At 34.4% G+C, this 21,073-nt stretch overlaps 1 protein-coding gene, 1 non-coding gene and 1 pseudogene across 2 annotated transcripts; 1 reads left to right on the top strand and 2 right to left on the bottom strand.

Annotated features, from left to right (window-relative positions):
• The first annotated feature begins 4,858 nt into the window (after positions 1–4,858).
• Positions 4,859–4,967, top strand: LOC114388773 (annotated as a pseudogene).
• Positions 4,968–7,466: 2,499 nt separating this feature from the next.
• Positions 7,467–7,614, bottom strand: LOC114388851. The gene has a single exon (XR_003661641.1). It is a non-coding gene; the product is annotated as a U4 spliceosomal RNA (small nuclear RNA).
• Positions 7,615–10,617: 3,003 nt separating this feature from the next.
• On the bottom strand, positions 10,618–17,856 carry LOC114387258 (protein HOTHEAD-like). Its single transcript, XM_028347411.1, has 6 exons — positions 17,686–17,856; positions 16,959–17,313; positions 13,610–13,920; positions 12,751–13,136; positions 11,641–12,209; positions 10,618–10,847 (listed from the first exon to the last, which is right to left on the bottom strand). Exons 1-6 carry the CDS (start codon positions 17,765–17,767, stop codon positions 10,793–10,795), a joined length of 1,758 nt encoding a protein of 585 aa, XP_028203212.1. The 5' UTR covers positions 17,768–17,856; the 3' UTR covers positions 10,618–10,792.
• Positions 17,857–21,073: the final 3,217 nt, after the last annotated feature.

The raw sequence follows: 21,073 nt of genomic DNA, 5'->3' as shown, positions 1-21,073 counted from the left end.
GCATCCTCGGGAGGGAGACCAGTCCATTGGACCAATACCTTGCGGACCGCAGGGGTAACTGTGGTGTCCCATTGCCAATCCAGGAAGGCCAAGGGGGTCACGAGTGGATGGTGGTCCACGGCGAACGGTGGTAAGGCAGCGGAAGTGACGGGAAGAGGACCCTGATGGCGTTTCAGAAGGGAAATGTGAAATACGGGGTGAATGCGGGATGAGGAGGGAAGCTGGAGGCGATAGGCCACGGCGCCAATGCGTCCAGTTATCTGATAAGGACCGTAGTAACGCTTGGAGAGTTTGGAGTAAGTAGGAGCCAGGGACTTCTGTCGGTAGGGACGAAGTCGGACATAAGCCCAATCGCCGACGGAGAACTGAAGATCGCGGCGGTGTTTATTCACGGAGGCTGTCATTAACTCCTGAGCTTTATGGAGACGCCGGACCAGGGTTCGGTGGATTTCAGTGCGGTCGGTGAGCATGGAATCAACTGCATCAATGGAAGAAGTACCACGAATATAGTCTAAGAGGGAGGGCGGAGGTTTGCCGTAAGTAACTTCAAAGGGGGTAAGACCTGTACTAGAGTGTACGGTGGTATTGTATGACCACTCCGCAAGGGACAAATAGCGTGACCACTGGTGAGGTCGGTGATGGACGAAAGAGCGAAGATACTGCTCCAAAACACGGTTGACCACCTCAGTCTGACCGTCGGACTGAGGATGGTATGCCGTACTCATCTGCAACTCAGTGCCACTAAGCCGGAAGAGTTCGCGCCAGAAATTGCTAAGAAACAGGGCATCCCTGTCGGAAATCAAACTCCGGGGAAATCCATGGTGCTTACAAACCATGTCGACGAAGAGGGAAGCAACTTTATGGGCCGTGTGGTGTGTGGGCAAGGAACCGAAGTGAGCACCCTTCGAATAGCGGTCCACTACGACCAATATAGCGGTGTAGCCCTGTGACGGAGGGAGCCCGGTGATAAAGTCGATCGATAAGTCTTCCCAGATTGCAGACGGAATTGGTATTGGTTGGAGCAGCCCCGGTGGCTTTTGAGGGTCATACTTGGTTTGTTGACACGTAGCACATTGATTCACAAAGCTGCGGACGTCAGTACGAATATTGGGCCAATCAAAACTTTGACGGAGACGTTGGAGGGTTTTGGTCGCGCCGGTGTGTCCTCCGATGGGGGTAGAGTGAAATTCCTCCAATAGCACCGAAGTGAAGGGGTTAGGAAAAGGGAGCCAAATATGGTGGTTGCGGATAAGGAGATCACGGTGGACCGTTAGGCTGGGATGAGTGTCAGGAGAGGTTTGGACCTGTTGGACCAAGTCGCAGTATCGAGGGTCCTTCATGAGCGTATCCCGGAGTTTGTCCAGGAAAGCAAAATGTGGAACTGAGAAAGAGAAGCATTGGCCCTGAGGAACACGAGATAGAGCGTCGGCCACGATATTCGATTTTCCGGGCTTGTACTTGATATCGTAATCGTACCCCAAGAGTTTCACAAGGTACGTTTGTTGCTCCGGGGTCTGAATGACCTGCGACATAAGGTCTTTAAGGCTTTTATGGTCCGTCAGAATGGTGAAGGTAGACCCTAATAAGTAATGACGCCATTTTCGGACGGCGGCCGTGATAGCGTGAAGTTCCCAGACGTACGCTGAGGCACGTTGCATACGAGGACATAGCACCTTACTGTAGTACGCAATGGGGTGGTCCTGTTGAAGAAGAACGACACCGATAGCGACAACGGAAGCATCGGTTTCCAGAGTAAAAGGTAGGGAAAAATCCGGGGTAGCTAGTACCGGAGCCTGAGTCATCATGGTCTTCAGGGTGTCAAAAGCCGTTGTGGCTGTCGGAGACCAAACAAATTGATCCTTCCGTAGAAGGGAGGTCAACGGAGCTGCGACGGTGGCGTATCCTTGGATAAACTTGCGGTAAAAGCCGGTGAGGCCAAGAAATCCACGGAGGGCAGTGGTGGTGGTGGGACGCGGCCAGTCGAGCATAGCTTGCACCTTATCGGGATCAGGTGCGATCCCTTGTGCGGAAATGACGTGTCCCAAGTAATTGAGCTGAGGCTGAGCAAAGATGCATTTAGAAGCCTTGAGGAAGAACTGTTTGGCGAGTAAGGTGGAGAGCACCGTGTCCAAGTGGGAGACATGGGTGGTCACGTCAGGACTGTAAACCAAAATGTCGTCGAAGAAGACGGCGACGAACTTCCGCAGAAAGGGCCGGAGGGCGTCGTGCATGGCCGCCTGAAAGGTGGACGGTGCATTACACAGGCCGAAAGGCATTACGCAGAATTCGTAATGGCCTTGGTGTGTACGAAAGGCCGTTTTGGGGATATCAGAAACCGCCATACGTATCTGGTGAAAACCCTGTCGCAAATCAAGTTTCGAAAAACACGAAGCCTTGCCCACATCATCCAGCAATTCGTCGATGGTGGGCATGGGAAAACGGTCTTTGATAGTAATGGAGTTCAAAGCTCGATAGTCTACACAACAGCGCCACGAACCATCCTTTTTTTTTACTAAGAGGATTGGGGAAGAAAACGGGCTATGGCTGGGTTGGATTAGTCCAGAAGCAAGCATGGAGGATATCTGGGTTTCGATTTCGGTTTTCTGGAAGTGGGGATAACGATAGGGGCGGACATTAACGGGGGTAGTGTTTGGGAGTAGGTGTATGTGGTGTTGGATATTGCGGGCCGGTGGTAATTGTGTGGGTTCGGTGAAGATGGAGGTATACCGTTCAAGGATGATGGCGACGGAAGACGGTGGTGAAGGAGATGGCTGAGTGGAAAGATTGGGTTGGGCCGGGATAGGTGTTATGTGGAATAAGGCGGATATGCTGTGAGTTTGGGCAAAGCGCTTGAGTTGATGGGCCGTTGCTGAGGTTAATGTGGGGGGTGCATCAGTAGATAATGTAATGGGCTGGCCCAAGTAGGGAAAAGTCATAGTCAACGCAGAATAGTCCGTGGTAATGGGCCCAAGAAGCTTTAACCACTGCACCCCTAAAACGATATCGGCGCCGCAGAGAGGGAGGTGGAAGAGATCAAGGGTAAACTCGTGGCCCTGCAGGGAGAGAGAAACCCGGGGTGAGACCGTATCATAGTCCAATGTATTGCCGTTACCGACCATTACGCGTAACGGGGCGGACGGGGTAGCAGGGAGGGCCAGGAAGCGCGCGATTCGAGACTGAATGAAGTTATGGGAACTTCCACCGTCTATGAGCACGACCAATTGGTGATGGCCAATCGTTCCCAGGAGGCGAAAGGTCTGGGGAGCCGAAGTGCCTTCCATAGCGTGAAGACTAATCTGAGACATAAGAGAAGGGTCGGGGTTGGGATCGGGGGAAATGTCGGGCGGATCGATATCTTCCTCGGCAATGAGAAGGTGTAAGCGAGACCGGCAGCGATGACCATGTGACCATTTGTCGTCACAATGGTAGCAAAGGCCTTGGTCCCGGCGAATGGCTAATTCTTCTGCGGAGAGGCGTTTGACAGGGATACGGGAAGAAGGCAGGGGGTTAGGGTTAGGGGATTTGGGGAAAATTGTAGGAGGTGGTTTGGGGAAAATCGTGGTAGGTGGTGATGTTGAGGGAGGGTGGGGTGTGGGTGGTAAGGGAGGGCGGGACGCACGGCGTCGGTCTAGCATCTTATCTTCCTGTAGACGGGCTAACTCGATAGCCTGTGGGAGGGAGATGGGGCGCAGGGACTGGACCTCACGGCGGAGTTCCGGTATCAAGCCGGACACGAAGCAACTGAGAAGTGACAAAGGGGCAATGCCATACGTGCGGTTGGCGAGGCGTTCGAACGCCGTCAGGTACTCAGTAACAGAGCCCGTTTGGTGGAGCTTAAACAGGTTGCCCTGGGGGTCGTCGTAGAAAGACGGGGCGAACCGCGACTCCAGAGCCTGGAGCATTGCAGGCCACGATGGAAAATAGCCGTTGCGGTGCATCCACTGATACCACGAAAGGGCGGGGCCATCCATGTAGAAGGAGGCGATCGTGAGTCTCTCGGGTTCCGGTATCCCCTGGTAATCGAAGAACTGGGATATCTTGAATATCCAACCGAGGGGGTCGTGGCCATCAAAGCGCGGAACGTCAAGTTTCAGATGATGGTGGTGCGAGACCGGGGAAGGAGGAGGCTGGGTGGCCAAGATGGGGGAGGAATGGGGAACCGCGACAGCGGCTAGGCGGTCGAATAAGGATTCAATTTGTGATGTGAGGGAAGCGTGGATGGTGTCAATTTTACTGTTAAGGGAGTGGTGGCTCTGGGAGAGAGAGGCCTGGCCTTCGGTGAGGGAGACCTGACTCTGTGAAAGACGTTGGACGGCGTCATCCAGTTTATCGAGGGTGACTTGACGGGTATGGTGCTCCGGCATGGGGAAAGGCAGGTCGGACCAGTTGATAGCTATAAGAATCTAATAGAAAAGCTAAGTTGAGGGAGATAAATCTGATATCCTTTTATTTCCTTTTTCCCCTTTTTATAACCATTTCTTTACAAGATATTTGTGCTAAATTGTTATAACAGAATTTCGAATTTGTAAACTAATCGGGTAGTAACTAAAACGTGGGGAATTGCTTTTGGCGCTCAGGTGAAGATATTCTAGAAGCTTGTCTTCAGGCTAGTGGTATCCATGGTCTTCATATGAAGTCTGTAAGGTACTTGGGCCTATGTGTGTTGCGTTTAGGCCTATGGCTGCTTCTGCTATTGGTAACTATGAATTCCTCTTGGTTGCTCTGTGTGTTGTTTGGGACTGCATCTTCTATGTGTTCTGTTGTCTGGATATTGCTATCACCCACATCGACTGGTATTGTAATAGCAAGTGAACTGGTTATACAATAAAAGGAAAGGGCTGTTAGCTCATTACTTACGGAGCCGTGTGATGAACACAGAGCGAACTATTCTTTCACCTTTTACTAAAGAATACCGTGTGTTCCGGCATACGCCTATTTTTGGAAGAGCCCTTGATTATTGGAGGGCTCTGCAATATTAGTACTTAGTATTGAATTGGATGTACTTAGATGTAATACCTTCCTTGTAGCTAAGAGTGCAATGAGGCAAGTCAAGCTACGAGTGTAAATGTCCTTTTTTTGTTTTATGCCCTTTATTAGACCAAGGTGTCGTGGACTTCTCAATTCAACTTCACAACACTGGGTAAATAACCATTCCCATTATTTTCTTTTTTGAATGGTCAAAATTCACATTGGGCAAGATTTAACTAACTTTGGTTTTCTTTGTTAATGGCAGACATCCAATCCCATAATGCCCGAGTATTCAATAATCCAATTCTTCTAGATCCAAAGCTGACCGTTTGGAGTCAAAGACCTGATAATGGTTATCCAAGTACGATGCTAATGTCATGTCCAAGTGATGAGGAACAATAATGTTATTGCCTGCACACACAATATTGGTGGCAATACATTTGCTTCAGAGACACATGCGGAATGTGCGGGTTGCATCACAAATATTTTGGTGACATTACATGACTAACAAGCTTTGATTTTGGAAGACATGGCAAACATACACCAGCTATCATGTGAAATGGATAATCCAAATTTTAATATCCTTACATTATCACCGGTTTCAGTTTAAGCTATTGGAGCACTATTATTGATGTAGACTAAGTTGATAGTTTCTGTTAGTTTAATTAGGATCTTAATTTTGTTAGTATCTTTTATTTGATATCACTTAATTATTAAAAAAATATTAATATTTTTTTAAAAAAAATCTTTAACTGAAGACATTTTGTTAGCAGTTTCTTAACTAAAAATGTAATATACAATTTTTTTGGTAGAGTTATTGTTAGGTGTTAAAAAAAAGTTAGTAATGCAAACTGAAATGGTTGAGATGGCAAATCTTAATCTTTCTATATGTTTCATATAGTTTTCCTCACAGATCTTATTGATCAAATGGAAATAGTTCCCATTTTTCTCACAACTTATTTTTTTAAAAAAAATGTTTTATATAAAGAGAAGGAGATTAGAGAATGACCACTGTCAAGAAGTGTGACAAGACGTAAGGCTCAAGCTGATAGTTTCATTCAATTTAACGTGCTCCGATAAAAAAATACCTTAATTCACCACACAAAAAAAAAATCGAAAATACATTAAGGATAGAACAAACTTGTTTGTTCAGTAAAACCACTTTTATATGACTAGTTACACCTCTTCAATTTCAACTTCAGAAGTCAGAACTATACTATTATTTTTATGTGGGGAAAATATAGAGTGAGAAAGTCATTTTATATTGGTCATACAAATTATACATTGATAATAAAGAGTTACTGTGTGTTTGGATAAAATATTTAAAAAGGATAATGTAATTCTTTTACGACATTTCAATTGATACTCAGGAAAATGCTTTGTTTAGATATTTACTTTTAGAATTTCATAAATTCTCCATGGTTCTTTGTTAAAATGAGGTATTTACAATTCCATTAAAATAGGTGGGATTTTAAATTTCCATTACACACCACGCACTCCTTTCCTCTCGATTTCGTAGCTTATTGACGACAGAAGATTACTCTACGAGATTGATTTTCAATGACCTCCTGCAACCGGAAACTCATCGGAGAACCGGGATGAGGGCACAAGTTGAAAACTCAACGCTTGAGCATCCTTCGCTATGGGACTCTGACGGACATGGGAAGCATTGATTGCTGCCAGCAGGTATGCTTCACGGATGTACAAGTTCTGACATCCTCACCACCACCGTCGACAAGAATCCCTCAACGTGGTGGTGTCATGCCTCCTTGCTGTCAAAGCTATCAGGGTTGCAAAGCTTCAAACATGACTAATGCTTGGTCTTCGGTCCATCAATGAGAATAATGCACTAGTTAGAATCTTGGACCGTCATGGTTGAAGAAGTTTCTCAGGTAGAAGGATATAGTGAAGACGAATCAATTTTGAGTTTTGAAAGGATGACAAGTAGATATCAATCAAATGATCCAAATAAAATCAATAACCCAAATAGATTATTTTGCAATTGAATGAAATTTGATCTCCTTCATTTAAATTACTTTGTATTTTAAATTCTCTAATATTTTAAAACTCTATGCAAACTTTGTTAAAGTTACATGATTGGTTAAAAAGACACATGACTTGTGTATTCTAATTGTGAGTATTTTTTTTATCAGATTTATTGATTAATATTTTTTTTTCTTATTCTTGTATGATAAAGGATACATTTCTGTAAAAAAAAATTATATATATATATATAAAGGATACATCATAGTGTGAAAAGTTATAAATTAACTATACAAATTAAATGTAAATCAAATTTAGTTTTTTCGACTCACTCTTGGATCTTGCACAATGTGCTTCATATGCAATGGAATAGCTGCCGGCTGACAAGCAAATATGCACAACAGAAACAAATCAACAATTTAGATTGTCAAAGCAGATTATTCAGTATTTCCTCGGTGAGGCTTTGGATAATACAAGCAAACATAGGGTACTAATCTCTTTAATCTTTTACACCTGTTCCACAAAGCAGTTCAAAAATATTTAAACCGTGCGTGGCATGGTCCACAAAAACATGCCTAAGAGGAGGTTTGGAAATAGTTTTCAACCGGCAATAGACGCGCCTCAGTTAGAACCTCACTAGCTGCCTCAATGTTTCTTTATGTTATAACTTTTAATCTGAGTTTTTGACTTCAAGAATTTTTTTTTCACAGATCTATCATGCTTTTAAGTTTTCTAGCATGAGAGTTGGATTTTAGGAAAAAAAAATTCAAGAACTATTCTTTTTTTTAAAAGAAAAAAAATATGTTTTTAGTATCTCTTTCCCTAACTAATTCATAAAAAATATTTAAATGAGATTCATTATGAAATCCAACAAAATGTTTCAAGAACTCAAATAGAAATCTATCATTAGAGTAAAAAAAGTAAAATAAATTACTTTCTATGTGGCATCACCCAAAAAAATGATTTAAGAACCTAAAATTCTACAACAAAAAGTGACAATGTCTGTGTACTTAGCTTCTGACCGTTTCACACACATAATCAGCCTGTACATGATGACATATACTTTTTTTTTCAGAACTTCAAATCTTGGATTAAGAGAGAAGCCGAAAAAGATGAAAAAGTTTAAGTATATATAATTCTTGATGACCTAGTCACTAAGGATGAAGAGGAGACCTGCTAAAGAACCGGATATGGTGGAAATACTCAAGTTTTCAATGGCCTCTCCCCTTTCTCTCACACTAAAAAACTTCTTAAAACCTTTTTTCCACCCCCACCCACTTGAGGAATGCGAGCCCCTGATCTCAACTTTCTCTTAACAGTTTTAAATTTAAATTTAAAATGTTTTTTTCAATTTAATTATAACTGTTTTTGCTGATAATTCGATTTTTGATTATTTATGCTGTATTATTTGAATTTGTATATAGGCTACATATTAGTGATGTGGCGAGTAGTATATACATTTATAAAAAAGATAACTATCTATTAGCTCAACCTAATAATTTTGCTTACGTAGAAAGCTAATTTTCATGTATTTCAGGAATATATATTGATGAAAAGGGAAGGACCAAATTAACTTAGAAACTCACCGCTTCTTCTTCCCCCCATATTCTTCAAGAATGGCCTGAACGAGTTGAGAAAGGCAAAGCAATGATATCAAGAACGGCCATTAGGCTTCACCTTCACGTGGTATTCTATTCTTTCATTGATCTTTTCTTTTGTTAATTGCCTTCTTTAAAATCTTTGATATATGCATTGCTCTATTATTATGTGTGAAGCTAGTTTTCGATTCTTTCCTTCTCGTTGATCTAAGCTACATTTTCTTGGTTGCGATATACGTGAAATTGTTTAATTTATTTTCATGATGCATCGTCACATCGATCACAAATTAATTTATAAAATTCATTATTATCATTACTGTAACTAGTACTGTAGTTAGGATTGTTTCAATTAGGGTAAATTAATTTGTTGTAATTGATTTTATTATATTGTTATTATTATCGTTTGTTTTGGTTTTTCATCATGTGCTTCTAATTAACATTTTAATTCAAGAATCTTAATTAAAGATAAACGTTATATATTTTAGTAATAAGCAATTAATATCTTGGTTAGGATTATTAAATTGAGAATCTGAAATAGAGTTAAAAATAGAAAAGACTTATGAATACTTTATACTGATGTAACTTTAGATATATAATTTTGTTTCCAATAAATTCAAAATGTTTTCTTAGCTCAACTTAACCTGTTTATTTTATTTTATCTTTTATTTTGCTCTAGTTGGTATAAAAAATAGTTTTTAGTTGTTGTTGCATGTTGAAATTCTCACAATCATGGTTGGAAAACTAGTTTTCATGGAGAGACATTGAGGTTGATAAAATACTAATGATAATTAAATTTAAATATGCACACTTGCAGGGATCATGCAACATCTCAATGGGTTTATGAAAAATGTCAACAAGAATAAATTTGACGAACTCTTTCCCTTTCAATTTCTTGTTTTTTTCCCAGCACAAACTTGTGTTTTAAAAAACAAAATATTGAATGGGAATGAGTTCGTCGATTTTCTTCATGTTAAGATTCATCATCAGCTATCATACCGATTTATGTTTTACACCATGGTAAGCAAATGTATTAAAGCATTACTTTTAGATAGTATTTTGTTCGAGTGAAATGTATTGACTTTATTAGAATCCTCAATAAAATGAGTAAGATATGTTGTATTGGGCTCACAAATATGCGTTATCCTAAGTGATACTTTAAGACACGTCTATCCTCTTCCACGTCAGTTGGAGCGCGGATAAAAGTGTTTAGCACTCGAGCTCTCTACCTGATAGGTTATTTTTAACATATTAATATTCGAATATCTTATTGAATGTAACTAATTATCTATAAAGTCACACATTATCTACAAGGTACATTTATTTACTAGCTTTCATTTCTAAACTATAGTTTATTTCTAACATTATCTATAAGCCAAAAATTATTTACAAAGACTATAATAACCCCTACAACACAAGGACCCGCAATTATACTCCACTCTTGTAAATATCAGGTTTCATCGAATCCTCAACACATTTACATTCGCTCACACATCGAGTTTATGTATACTTGCTCTCATATGCATATTTGTTTATTTTTCCTTACTCATATTCTTACTCTTACTTGAGTCTTAGAAGTCATTTGTTTTTACAAGTTTCTCTTTTTGTTCTTTCAACAAAGCTCATCCTCAAAACTGACGTGTGTGAAGTCCTGAAGTTTACTTTGGTCACATCTATGTCCTAGCTTCTAATTTTGGTAAGAACATATTTGCATGCAAAAGTTATTGTGGTATCTAAATATTGATAAAGAAATAATTTATAATTAAATATAAGTTAGCGGAGTCAGTATTCTAATAGGGATAAAGTTACGTGCGTTATTCGTAAGTTAAAGGTGTCATATTTTGCATTTGATTGAAATATGTGTGAAACTATTTTTTTTTTTTCCTCTCTTTCTTGCTACATAGTATATCATCACCACGTCATTGATCCTTACAATTTCCCGTTTTATTTTTAAGGCGAACAACAAGTAATATATTATTTTTAACACCTAACTGTGGCACGCTAAAACTCGTCTTTACAGAAATGGGTTTAAGTTTAAACCCGGCCTTGAGGAGATGCAACAACTTTTCCGTTTAGAAAAACCAAAACTTACTTGATAATTGAACAATCACTCTTCACTGACAATTAACAAATAAAATACATCAATTTCCAGTCCCACGGGCTATAACTAATATAGTTCTTCATGTCTTCGAATTACACCTTTTTTTTTCATTTTTGTTGAGATAACTTTCATATTACACACATCCTTAAATACCAGCCAATTTTCCCAACCTGTCCCTTAAAATCTTCAGTCCCATGTACCTGTGAAAAACATGAATATATTGTTAGCTTATACAAGGTGAAGATTATTATTTGATTTAATTACAAATTTGATCTTTATATTTGTTTTTCAAATTTTGTCTTTATACTTGCACCTTTTTTTACGTTTTGGTTACTATATCTAGAAACTAGACGTTTTAATATTTACATATGCAGTTTTAATTCTGCTTTAATCCTTACTGTTAAGTGTGTCTCAACTTTGTTAGATAAAATCACCACAAAAAGAAATTGGTAAAGTAAAACTGTCACAAATTTGTTGTTAAAAGTATATTTTTTGGAGGGTTTAAACTGCCAAAAAATTCGCGGCAGTTTTATCTGATGGAACTAAGACACATTTAACAGCTAAACCAAATTTAAAATGTATATCTAAGTGAACTAAAATGTCTAATTTCTATGTACAAGACCGAAATATAAAAATGTTGCAACTATAAAGAACCTTAAACCTTATTATTTGGTATTTGGCACCCTAACTTCTATAGTAGGTTGGTAACAAAGTTAATCGAAACATGTTTACTCAGTGTTTTATGTTCTATGCACAAACCTGCCCATCATCATCACACTTAACAGCTAAACCAAATTAAAAATGCATATCTAAGAACTAAAACGTCTAATTTCAATGTACAAGACCGAAATATAAAAATGTTGCAACTATAAAGAACCTTAAACTTTACTTATTTATTAGTAATTTGGCGCCCTAACTTCTATATATAGTAAGTTGGTAACAAAGTTAATCCAAAGATGTTTACTCAGTGTTATGTTCTATATATGTACATACCTGCCCATCATCATCACAGTAGCTTGAGGGTTGGTTCCTGGTGACTCAGAAAATGTTGAGCCATCAACCACACGGAGTCTATCAACACCAAGAACCTTATGCTCAGAGTTAACCACCTTCCCCACATGGCACCCACCATGGTAGTGCCAAATAGTGATCACGGAGTCTCTACAAAACTGTTCTACTGACTTTGTGTCATTGGGGCGCTTGGGAATGAGGTTGATATTGGCCTTCACACTGAGGTTAAGCATTTTCTCTGCAGTTTCTCTCTCACACAAAGTGTAGTTTGTGACGTGTTCTGACTGGACAACCTTTATCGCCAAGCGAATACCCTCCACACAGCGCCTAAGATCATAAGGGTGGCTGAAGTAGTTGAAGGTAACAGCAGGGTTGTCCTCCACGTTGGTGTTTTTCAACTTGAGCTCACCTGTTGACCAAGGGTTCGCAACTTTTGACAATATGAACCCTCCCCTGAATGCTTCAACTGGTATGTCTCTCTTGCTCTTCACATAAGCTTTAACAGCTTCTTGTGATCTTTGCTTTGGTGGAATTGTGGACAACTGTCCAATCTGGTTTATCGTGTTAAAAAGAAAAATTGAATTCTGATAGATATTGCTTATTGGCTGCTAATTTACTATGCATGTTTCTGGATTATGTTTAATGCTCAGTATTGCTCTAGGGACCTTGTTATGATATATGCAATTTCATAATTCAGATCAATTTCTAGTTAGTTTTGCTTAGTGTTTTTTGGTTATGATTAATTTAAATGGAATTTAGATACTAAGAGCATCTTTAGGAGGAGTTACCTAAAATTAAGCTACTACTACATAGTAAATTATAAGGAAGAGAACTAGAAAAGATTGCATTAAAAAGAGAAAGTTACTTGTATAAGCAATTGTTGTCTGTCAAGAGACATGCTACACACATAAATTTTGAGAGAAAACTATGCAAGTCTTTTTTAATTGCATGGATAAACATGTTCTAATAGGAAATAATAACTTGCAATAACACCCAATTGTTAAGCATTCCAATGTGCTTTAAGTCTCTAACAGTATTTGTAATTTTGTACCCACAAATACAATAAGTAAATTTAGTGAATAAATAGCATACCTCAGCTGACAAGATACCATGGTGGCAGTGAATGCTGTCTTTGGACTGGCCAAACCCACTGCTGGTCTCAATGTAGACACCCAAATTGGTAATACCAACAGTTTCTATGAGTGACTGCTGAACTGATCTTTTGGAAGGAACAAAAATTGTGTTCATGGGGTTATCAGCCATGCCTTTCCCAACAAATTGGTTGTCAAGCACCACAGGGATGTTCAATTTCTGAAGCTCTGCTTTTGGGCCAATTCCACTCAGCAATAGCAATTGAGGAGTCCCAAGTGCCCCACTAGACACAATCACCTCACTCTGCCTGTCATTTCCTAGATACGCCTCATGCTGCTTCCCATTTTCATCCTTGAAAATAACCCCGGTAGCTTTTGGTCTTTTTCCTGCAACAATAGCATCACCATTTTCACTCATGTATGTGATTGTAACCCACTTATAAGGGCCTAAAGTGTTAAACTTTCATTTAGGGAACTTTTTGTTTTTTCATTTATGTTCAACAATTGATTATTTTAAATATAAAATATAAAATTAGCTAATTTCATAATTTTTTGTAATTTTTTTTATAAAAACGGTTCTTTTAAATAATTTAAACGGCATAAATTGTCTTAAAATCATTTTTATGTAATATATTTAAATATAAAATTTATTTTATACATTGATTATAATGATAATCAATAATATCCATAATCAAATACTGAAATAATCACAAAAAATAATTCAATTCATCCATACAAAAAAAAAAAAAACCTAATTCAATTCAAACTCACACTAATTCTCCAATATGAAAATTCACAGAAAAGGATATACTCCCATGACCATGAATTTGATTATAAAAATGTTAGTTATATATACATACCTGTTGTATCAAAAACAATGTTTTGGACAGTGGCATGGATCAAAACAGTAAGTTTGTGAGGGTTGGCAGAAGCAAGCAATTCAGCAGCTGTGTGGCGACGGCCAAATCTGTCAAAAATGGTTCCACCAACTTTGGTTCCGTACTTGTGATCATAGGTGAAGCCATTGAAAGGAGACACACCAGCTGCTAGAAGCCCGTCCCTAACTGCTCTCTGCCAATCTGAAAACTTTGGCCGGTGAACAATCTGCTTCTCAACCCAAGGATATGACTCATTCACTAGCTTTGTATCCCACCCCACCTTCCTTATAAATCTGCATTTTATTATACAAAATGTTAATGTTTTACTTATTTGTCTTGCTTACAAAGTTTGGTAGTAGTTTAAAATGTTTATTATCTTTTTTACAATTATCCTGCTCGCTCTAAATTAGTGTTTACTAACTATTCTATTTTTTTTAAGAAACAAAGCATTGACATAATTTAAATCTATGGTATATATTTTTTAGAATTTAAGATACTCTTAATCTTTGAAAACAATACTTACATTAAAGACATGAGGAAAATTATTTAATATATTTTTTAAATATTTTAAATTATTTGAAAAATAATGAATAAATATTTTATGTTTTTATATAAAGTATATATATATATATATATATATATATATATATATATGTGTGTGTGTGTGTGTGTGTGTGTTTTAATAAAAGAATCACTTTTATTTTTTTAATTAGTCTCTTGGTCACTAACGGTTGTTTGCAACATATATAAGTGAAATAAGGAGAAAAAAAACATAAAAGTGAAAAATAACAAGAAAAAAATAGAATAGAAAAAATGTGTTATTTAGATGGGTAGAAATAAGATGGAAAAAGTGGGGAAAAAATTCTTCCTACCTATTTAAAAAAGTGAAAGATATCATAACAATAAATAAATTATATAAAAAAACAATTGTATTTAATTTTATAGTTTTTTACTCAATTCTTTCTACAAAATACACATTGAAAAATATGTCAACCTTCCATATCAGTAAAATCACACATTATTTGTTAGACACAACTATCCTCTAACTTTTATTCATAAAATATAGTTTATCTTTAACATTATTTACAAGTTATAGGCTATGATGTATAAGTCAAGAATTACTTGCAAGAATAATCATAAATGATGTGTTTTAGTTTCGAATTTTGGTAAAAAAAAAAAATTAAATATTTATAATTTTTTTTATGTTATGAGAAAAAAAATTAACTTTTAAAAGTCTATGACCAAAAAATAAAGGAGTCAAGGAGTAACAAAGCACCCACACTATATTTCCAATTGATGACCAACAGTAATGATACATTAACACTTCTATATTATAAACACTATTAACATTTATTATTTTTACTTCTTTTGTATTAATATATTAATTAATATATATCACTTATATTTCTCTCTTTTTCTCCCTAAATATTAAATAGCATTGACTGGTCCATGTAACATCAAACAGCAACACTCATAATTTGACTGCATCCGTTGCTAAATCAGTGGAAACAGTTTAATTGTCGTTTGCAATTTGTGAATTCATCTACCTATTACAAGGGTTAGAATAGGAGTATAGGACCACCACAGGGCAAAGGACCAGGGATCCAACGAGCACCTTAATGATTTTACCGAAAAATAAAACCACCTAAACACAAATTGAATGACATTGTGTGTGTGGTCGCTTTTTCCACCCTTCCTTTTCCTAAGATCTGACATTCTTACCTAACCACTTCCATGGCATAAAATAGGGTTATGAATGAACGCACAAGGAGCATTTAATTGATGAAATATCCTTCACTATAAAATAAAAAAAAAAGATGTAGTCTTATCATGAATATAAATGGACAGGATTCAGCTTAGAGCATATTTTCGGATTTGCTGAGGGAGCCTCAAACTCCCATTTAAGAAATTACAACGTAATTTTCTATAAAAAAAAATGTTAACAAAGCACAGCTTTATTTTTACAAATAGGTTGAACTAGAAGTAATAAAAATATACTAATTGTTATGTTAGGTTAAGAATTTTATATTAAATTTAAAACTTGCTCTTAAGATAAAAGTTTTCAAACTTCACTATTTGTTCAAAATGGTTTCCAATTGAGCCTGCTTTGGGGAAGTAGTGTCGTCAATGCCATCTGATCTTCTGCCTTCACTTTGGTCCACTATTTAATAATTATAGGTATTAGGTAACTTGAAAGGGCTACATAGCTATGTGCCCTTTGTTTTCTGTTAGGTAGCATACAAAATGTTAACCCCACTACACAATTTCTTTTGGAAACAATAATCAGCAACAAAACCTAATAATAATGATAATGAAAGAGAAAGGGAAAATGGAGGAAAAAGCATCCATTATTTAAGTTGAGTAAAATGATGTTTGCACGTAAACATAAATGGATTCAAGATGTTTGTACTTGATGGTTGAAAGCAGACGATTGGACAAGTGTAAAATTGAGCCTTCTATGCACGCGAGTAATACTAAAAAAATTTCCCATATAGATAGAAAATAATGATTGTTAATCAATTAAATCTCGCCATCGATTTTATTTAATGCGTCAACTATATATGCATTGCACTTAAAACAAAAATGAGGAAAAAAAATATCCAACGTACATAAGCTTGCAATATAATGATAAAGAAAAAAAATGTAATTTCATATTTAAATTTGGCACAATGAAGTTAAGTACAAGTTTTATAGAAATTGTTTTTTTTTTATAAAAAAACATACAATATTGCATTCATCTTTCATAATTCAAAATAATAAAGACTAATAAAACTAATTAAAAGAAAATTTAATACCTATATCCTAACGGTATAAAACAATTTTATAATATCATTCAACGATTATTTTTCTCATTAAAAAAAGTCAATTTTTCTCAAAGTTCGTTTGCTTTTATTTTTTATTTCAAAAAATACGTAATTTCATATTCAAATGTGGCACAATAAAGTTAAGTACAAGTTTTATAGAAATTATTTTTTAAAAAAAAAGAAACATACAATATTGCATTCAACCTTCATAATTCAAAATAAAGACTAAAAAAACTAATTAAAAGATAATTTAATACTTATACATTAATAGTATTAAATATTTTTACAGTATCATTAAATAATTATTTTTTTCATTAAAAGAAGTCAATTTTTCTCAAAGCTCATTTACCTTTAATTTTTCATAGCAACCTATATTTAAAAAAAAAAACTATTTATTATACTCTTTTTTATAAAAAAAAATAAACTTATTAATTTTTAAGAGGTTTTTAATATATATTTGACTCGTTTTCTTCTTTTAAAAAATGGGGAATAAAATTGGAAGGCAAGAGATTGTTGTTAGTTGTTACCTTGGGTCTGCTCTAGTGTAGAAGCCAGCGTTAATGGAACTGCCACCACCCAAAACCCTTCCCCTTGCATTGAGGACTCCATCTGTTGAAATGAAGTACTGAGAAGCCGAAGTTGGTGAAGTGTCTGCCAATGTAATGTGAAAGTTGTGCAGAAATGACACATTAGGGTTGTTGAAAGGGACTCCTCCTCTTTCAAGCAGCAGAACTTTGAACTTCTGAGACAGGGTTGCAGCCAATGGACACCCTGCTGTTCCACCCCCCACTATTATATAATCATACCCTCCACTTTTCCCATTATAACCCAATGAACTTGCTCTTCTTATAAATGGGTACCCTTCATTCCAGTTCTGCTTACCTGCAGTGCAGCAACTATATTTATTAATTTTCATGTTCAAGATTATCCCTTATCCCTAGCTAGATAATAATAATAATAATGTAACATTTGTTGATCATCATAACAAAAAGGAGTAAATAAAACACAAGTAAATTAACATTTGTTGACTGTGATCTATTCTATTCTTATTATGTAAATAAAACACAAATCATTAACTATTTAATACATAAAATTGTTTTGAGATGGATTTGTGTCATTGTTACGATATATACTATATATACTATGAAGCAGAACTTGGAAATTAGTGTGAAGGTTGTACACAAGATGGAAATGAATAGTAGTAATAAGAAGGCGTTGAGTTGAGGGTATATATATATATATATATATGATGACCTTGAGAAAGAGGTAGATAGTTGAGGAGGCATAATAGAACTAAGTACTGCAGCAAGAATTTGACTGCACCAATGAACGCCATTGAATCTCAGAAAAGCACTCACTAAGAAGCCGCTGCTTCAACCTCTAAATGGCTGCCTCTGGTTGGCCTTCTTTTCTCTGTGCGTGTGCACCATATAAATATTCTCGAAATACATCCTATCTCTACAATAAATGTGTAGCTAGGAAATACACTTATATTTTTTCTAATACATAACTAGTATTTTATTGATTAAAATGTATTTAAAAAATTATATCAGAAATAAAAACATATTAAACAATATTAATTTTTATGTGCATAACAATTTTACAATGTCACTCAATCTTATATTATATATTATTAGTATAGTTTTTAAGATAAATTTAATAAAAATTATCAAACTTATATATATATATATATATATATGATTATTAGTGTATAAATTTTTTTTCTTCTTAATAATATATTAGCTTCACACTTTTTTTTTATTTTTTAAATAAGGTTTAAATATATTTTTGGTTCTTTTATTTTTAAAAATATATAATTTTAATCTTTATTTTAAAATAAAAATATTTAATTCTTTTTTTAAATCCTACAAAGTTTCATTATTTTAAAATAGATATATTTAATCTTTTAGTTTTATAAAATATATAATTTTTATTATTTCATCAAATTAAAAAAATAATAAAAAATTAACTTGATGTGACTCAAATTAAATAATGTGACACAAAATAATTCATTAATCTATGTCATAGTTAATTTCTTAATAATTAACATTTTTAATTTAAAGGAAAATCAAAATTACATATTTTATAAAAATAAAAATCTAAATATCTCTATTTTAAAATAAAATAAAATTGTAGATTTAATAAAATTCTGAAAACAATAAAGGTCTAGGACTTAAGGAAAGGCGCCATTAGACATTAAAGTTCTACTTAAACGGTTCGATTGCTATTCAATGTCAAGCTGTTTCTTTGAGGACTCGTTGTTCCTCAAGTTAAGATTCTTGATTTTCTTTACAATTTATGCTAACTAAATAAAATAAAAATAATGCAAATTTACAATTAAATGGAAGATGGAAATTAAAAATACTAATAAGTATAATTTATACTGCATTAATATTATTAAATAGAGATGAAATATGAAAAGTCAAAATTATAAGAAAATGTCAGTTTAAATTATAGAAGTTTATTTTGTTGGTAATAAAAAATACAAGCATTTAAAGTTTTAAATTTTTTAAAAATAATTTAGTTTAATTGATAGAAATTAGTTTATTTATAATTTATAAAACTTATATTATGTAAATAAGATTATTAAAATCACTTAGACCATCTAGTTCAATCAATAAACCAACTAGCTAGGTAACCATGCAGTCTTAGTTAATAGAGATGAAAACATGTGAGGTTGTTCAATTCATTGAGAGCCTATAATTTAGTCTATATCAGACATTATGCCAACTCAGGTTAGGCCTATTGGCTAAATAAGTGAGATTAAAACTTTATTTAAAATCTATTTAATTAATTAAAAAGACAGTATTCTAAGTTATATAAAACTTTTTTATACTTAATAAACTAACATGTTTAAATGAATATAAATAATATAATAATAACAAAATCTTGATGTAAGTTTATATTATTATTGTTATTATTATTATTATTAATATTTTAATGTAAAATTTTGAGGTTATATAATTATTATTTTATTTAAATGCTTAAGTCAATTTTCTTACGTTAACTAACTTATTCAGACATTTTTTTTTTGCTTATTTAAAAGACTTTATTGCAAAATAAGTTTTTTCAAGCTAAATCATAATTTTGAAAAGGCCAAACAAAACGTTAAAAAATATATTAAATAAGCATGCATGCATGTCATATATACCTAGATTTTAAATTTAAACTCAGTCAAGATGAAGTCTTGTAGACTTGTACCACCTAGTCCCAGCGCAACCTAACTTATTTCTAACGTATGTGAGACTAGAAATTGAATTTGTGTGAATAGATATAAACTAGTTTTATTATATATTAATCGCAACTGCTAAACCAGAAGTCCAGAACTAATTATCAATCGCAATACTTTTGTTATTATATTTATTGCGTATTTAAATATATAATATAACTCAATTAATTCTATCAATAATACAGTAATTTAATAATTCGAGCGTAGGGATAATTATAGTTGTCATTAGTAAATTTGTTAACTTTTATTATAATTATTTATTTTGTAAAAAAAACTCAACAAAACTCTAATAATTTTTTAGTACTAATATTTTATTTAAATGAATTTACTATTTCAGTTTTATTCTTTTTATGAAAGTATTTTTATAAAAAATCATTTAATCATAATATTTATGTAGTTAATACTTTTGTTAAAAAAAGGTATATATTATACAAATAACATGAAATATAAGAAATACTTAATATGCTTAACTATATATATATATATATATATATATATATATATATTTGGTCCTTATATATAGTATTGTTATTATATCGTGAATTTGGTTCTTTCATTAATTTTTTTTACAATTTTGATCTTTATTATTTTAATTGTACAATTTTGTTTCATTCGTTAAATTTAGAGTTTTGCTAACTGGGTCATTTTACTTCTTTAATCAATACTTTATGACACTTGTTAGTATTTCTGATAATTTTATATTCACTATTTAATGGATGCAAGAGTACAGTAGAGTATTGTGTCGGTATACTGTCACATTAGTATTGATGGTAAATACTGTACGTGCATATTACATACAAAACTAAAGTTAAAGCAAATGAATCAAAATTTTACAATTAACATAATAAAGTGATTAAATTTTAAAAAAAATAAACGAACTAAATGCTCAAAAAGCAATAATATGAGCAGCAAAGATGCAACTTAATACTAGCAATGAATTTAAATCTCCCGTGCTTGTTAAGAAAGGCTGAAACAACATCGATCTGAAGAAGGCATTTAATGAGGAAATGAACTTCAAAAAAGTTTGTGAAGAAACTGACCGTTGGATTTGCTTGATCACATCTTCTGCAGACTGATCCACCACTTTTACACCAAGACAGCTCACTCACTGGCAAGAGCAATAAAGCTCTATATTTAATATTCTACCAAATATATGTAACCTCTCTCTCTATTCACTCACTGTATTTTGGTTGGCTGTTTATTTTTATTTGATTAATAATTATAAAATACTTACTACTTTTCTCTTCTTACTTTTATGGTTTATGGAAGAAAAATATTAAAATCTTTTATTTTGATCTCTTTAAATTTTAATTTAATTATATTTAGACTTTTTTTTATTGAAAATTATACTTATACTTGGTCTTCTCTTTGTTATAAGGCATAGTTAAGAGAAAATTGATGGTCCTTTTTGTA

Source organism: Glycine soja, chromosome 15 (assembly GCF_004193775.1).
Source record: "Glycine soja cultivar W05 chromosome 15, ASM419377v2, whole genome shotgun sequence".
Classification (NCBI taxonomy): Eukaryota; Viridiplantae; Streptophyta; class Magnoliopsida; order Fabales; family Fabaceae; genus Glycine; species Glycine soja.
The sequence above is the reverse complement of the archived record's forward strand: the minus strand, read 5'-3'. Positions and strand labels throughout refer to the sequence as shown.

Excerpts from the sequence above, each read along its gene's own strand:
- LOC114387258 (XM_028347411.1), bottom strand. The coding sequence starts at position 17,767 with ATGGCGTTCATTGGTGCAGTCAAATTCTTGCTGCAGTACTTAGTTCTA. Across the intron at positions 13,137-13,609 it reads CATTGTTTTTGATACAACAG|GAAAAAGACCAAAAGCTACC; the intron begins GTATGTATATAT and ends CTATTGTTGCAG. Across the intron at positions 10,848-11,640 it reads ACTGTGATGATGATGGGCAG|GTACATGGGACTGAAGATTT; the intron begins GTATGTACATAT and ends TGTTTTTCACAG.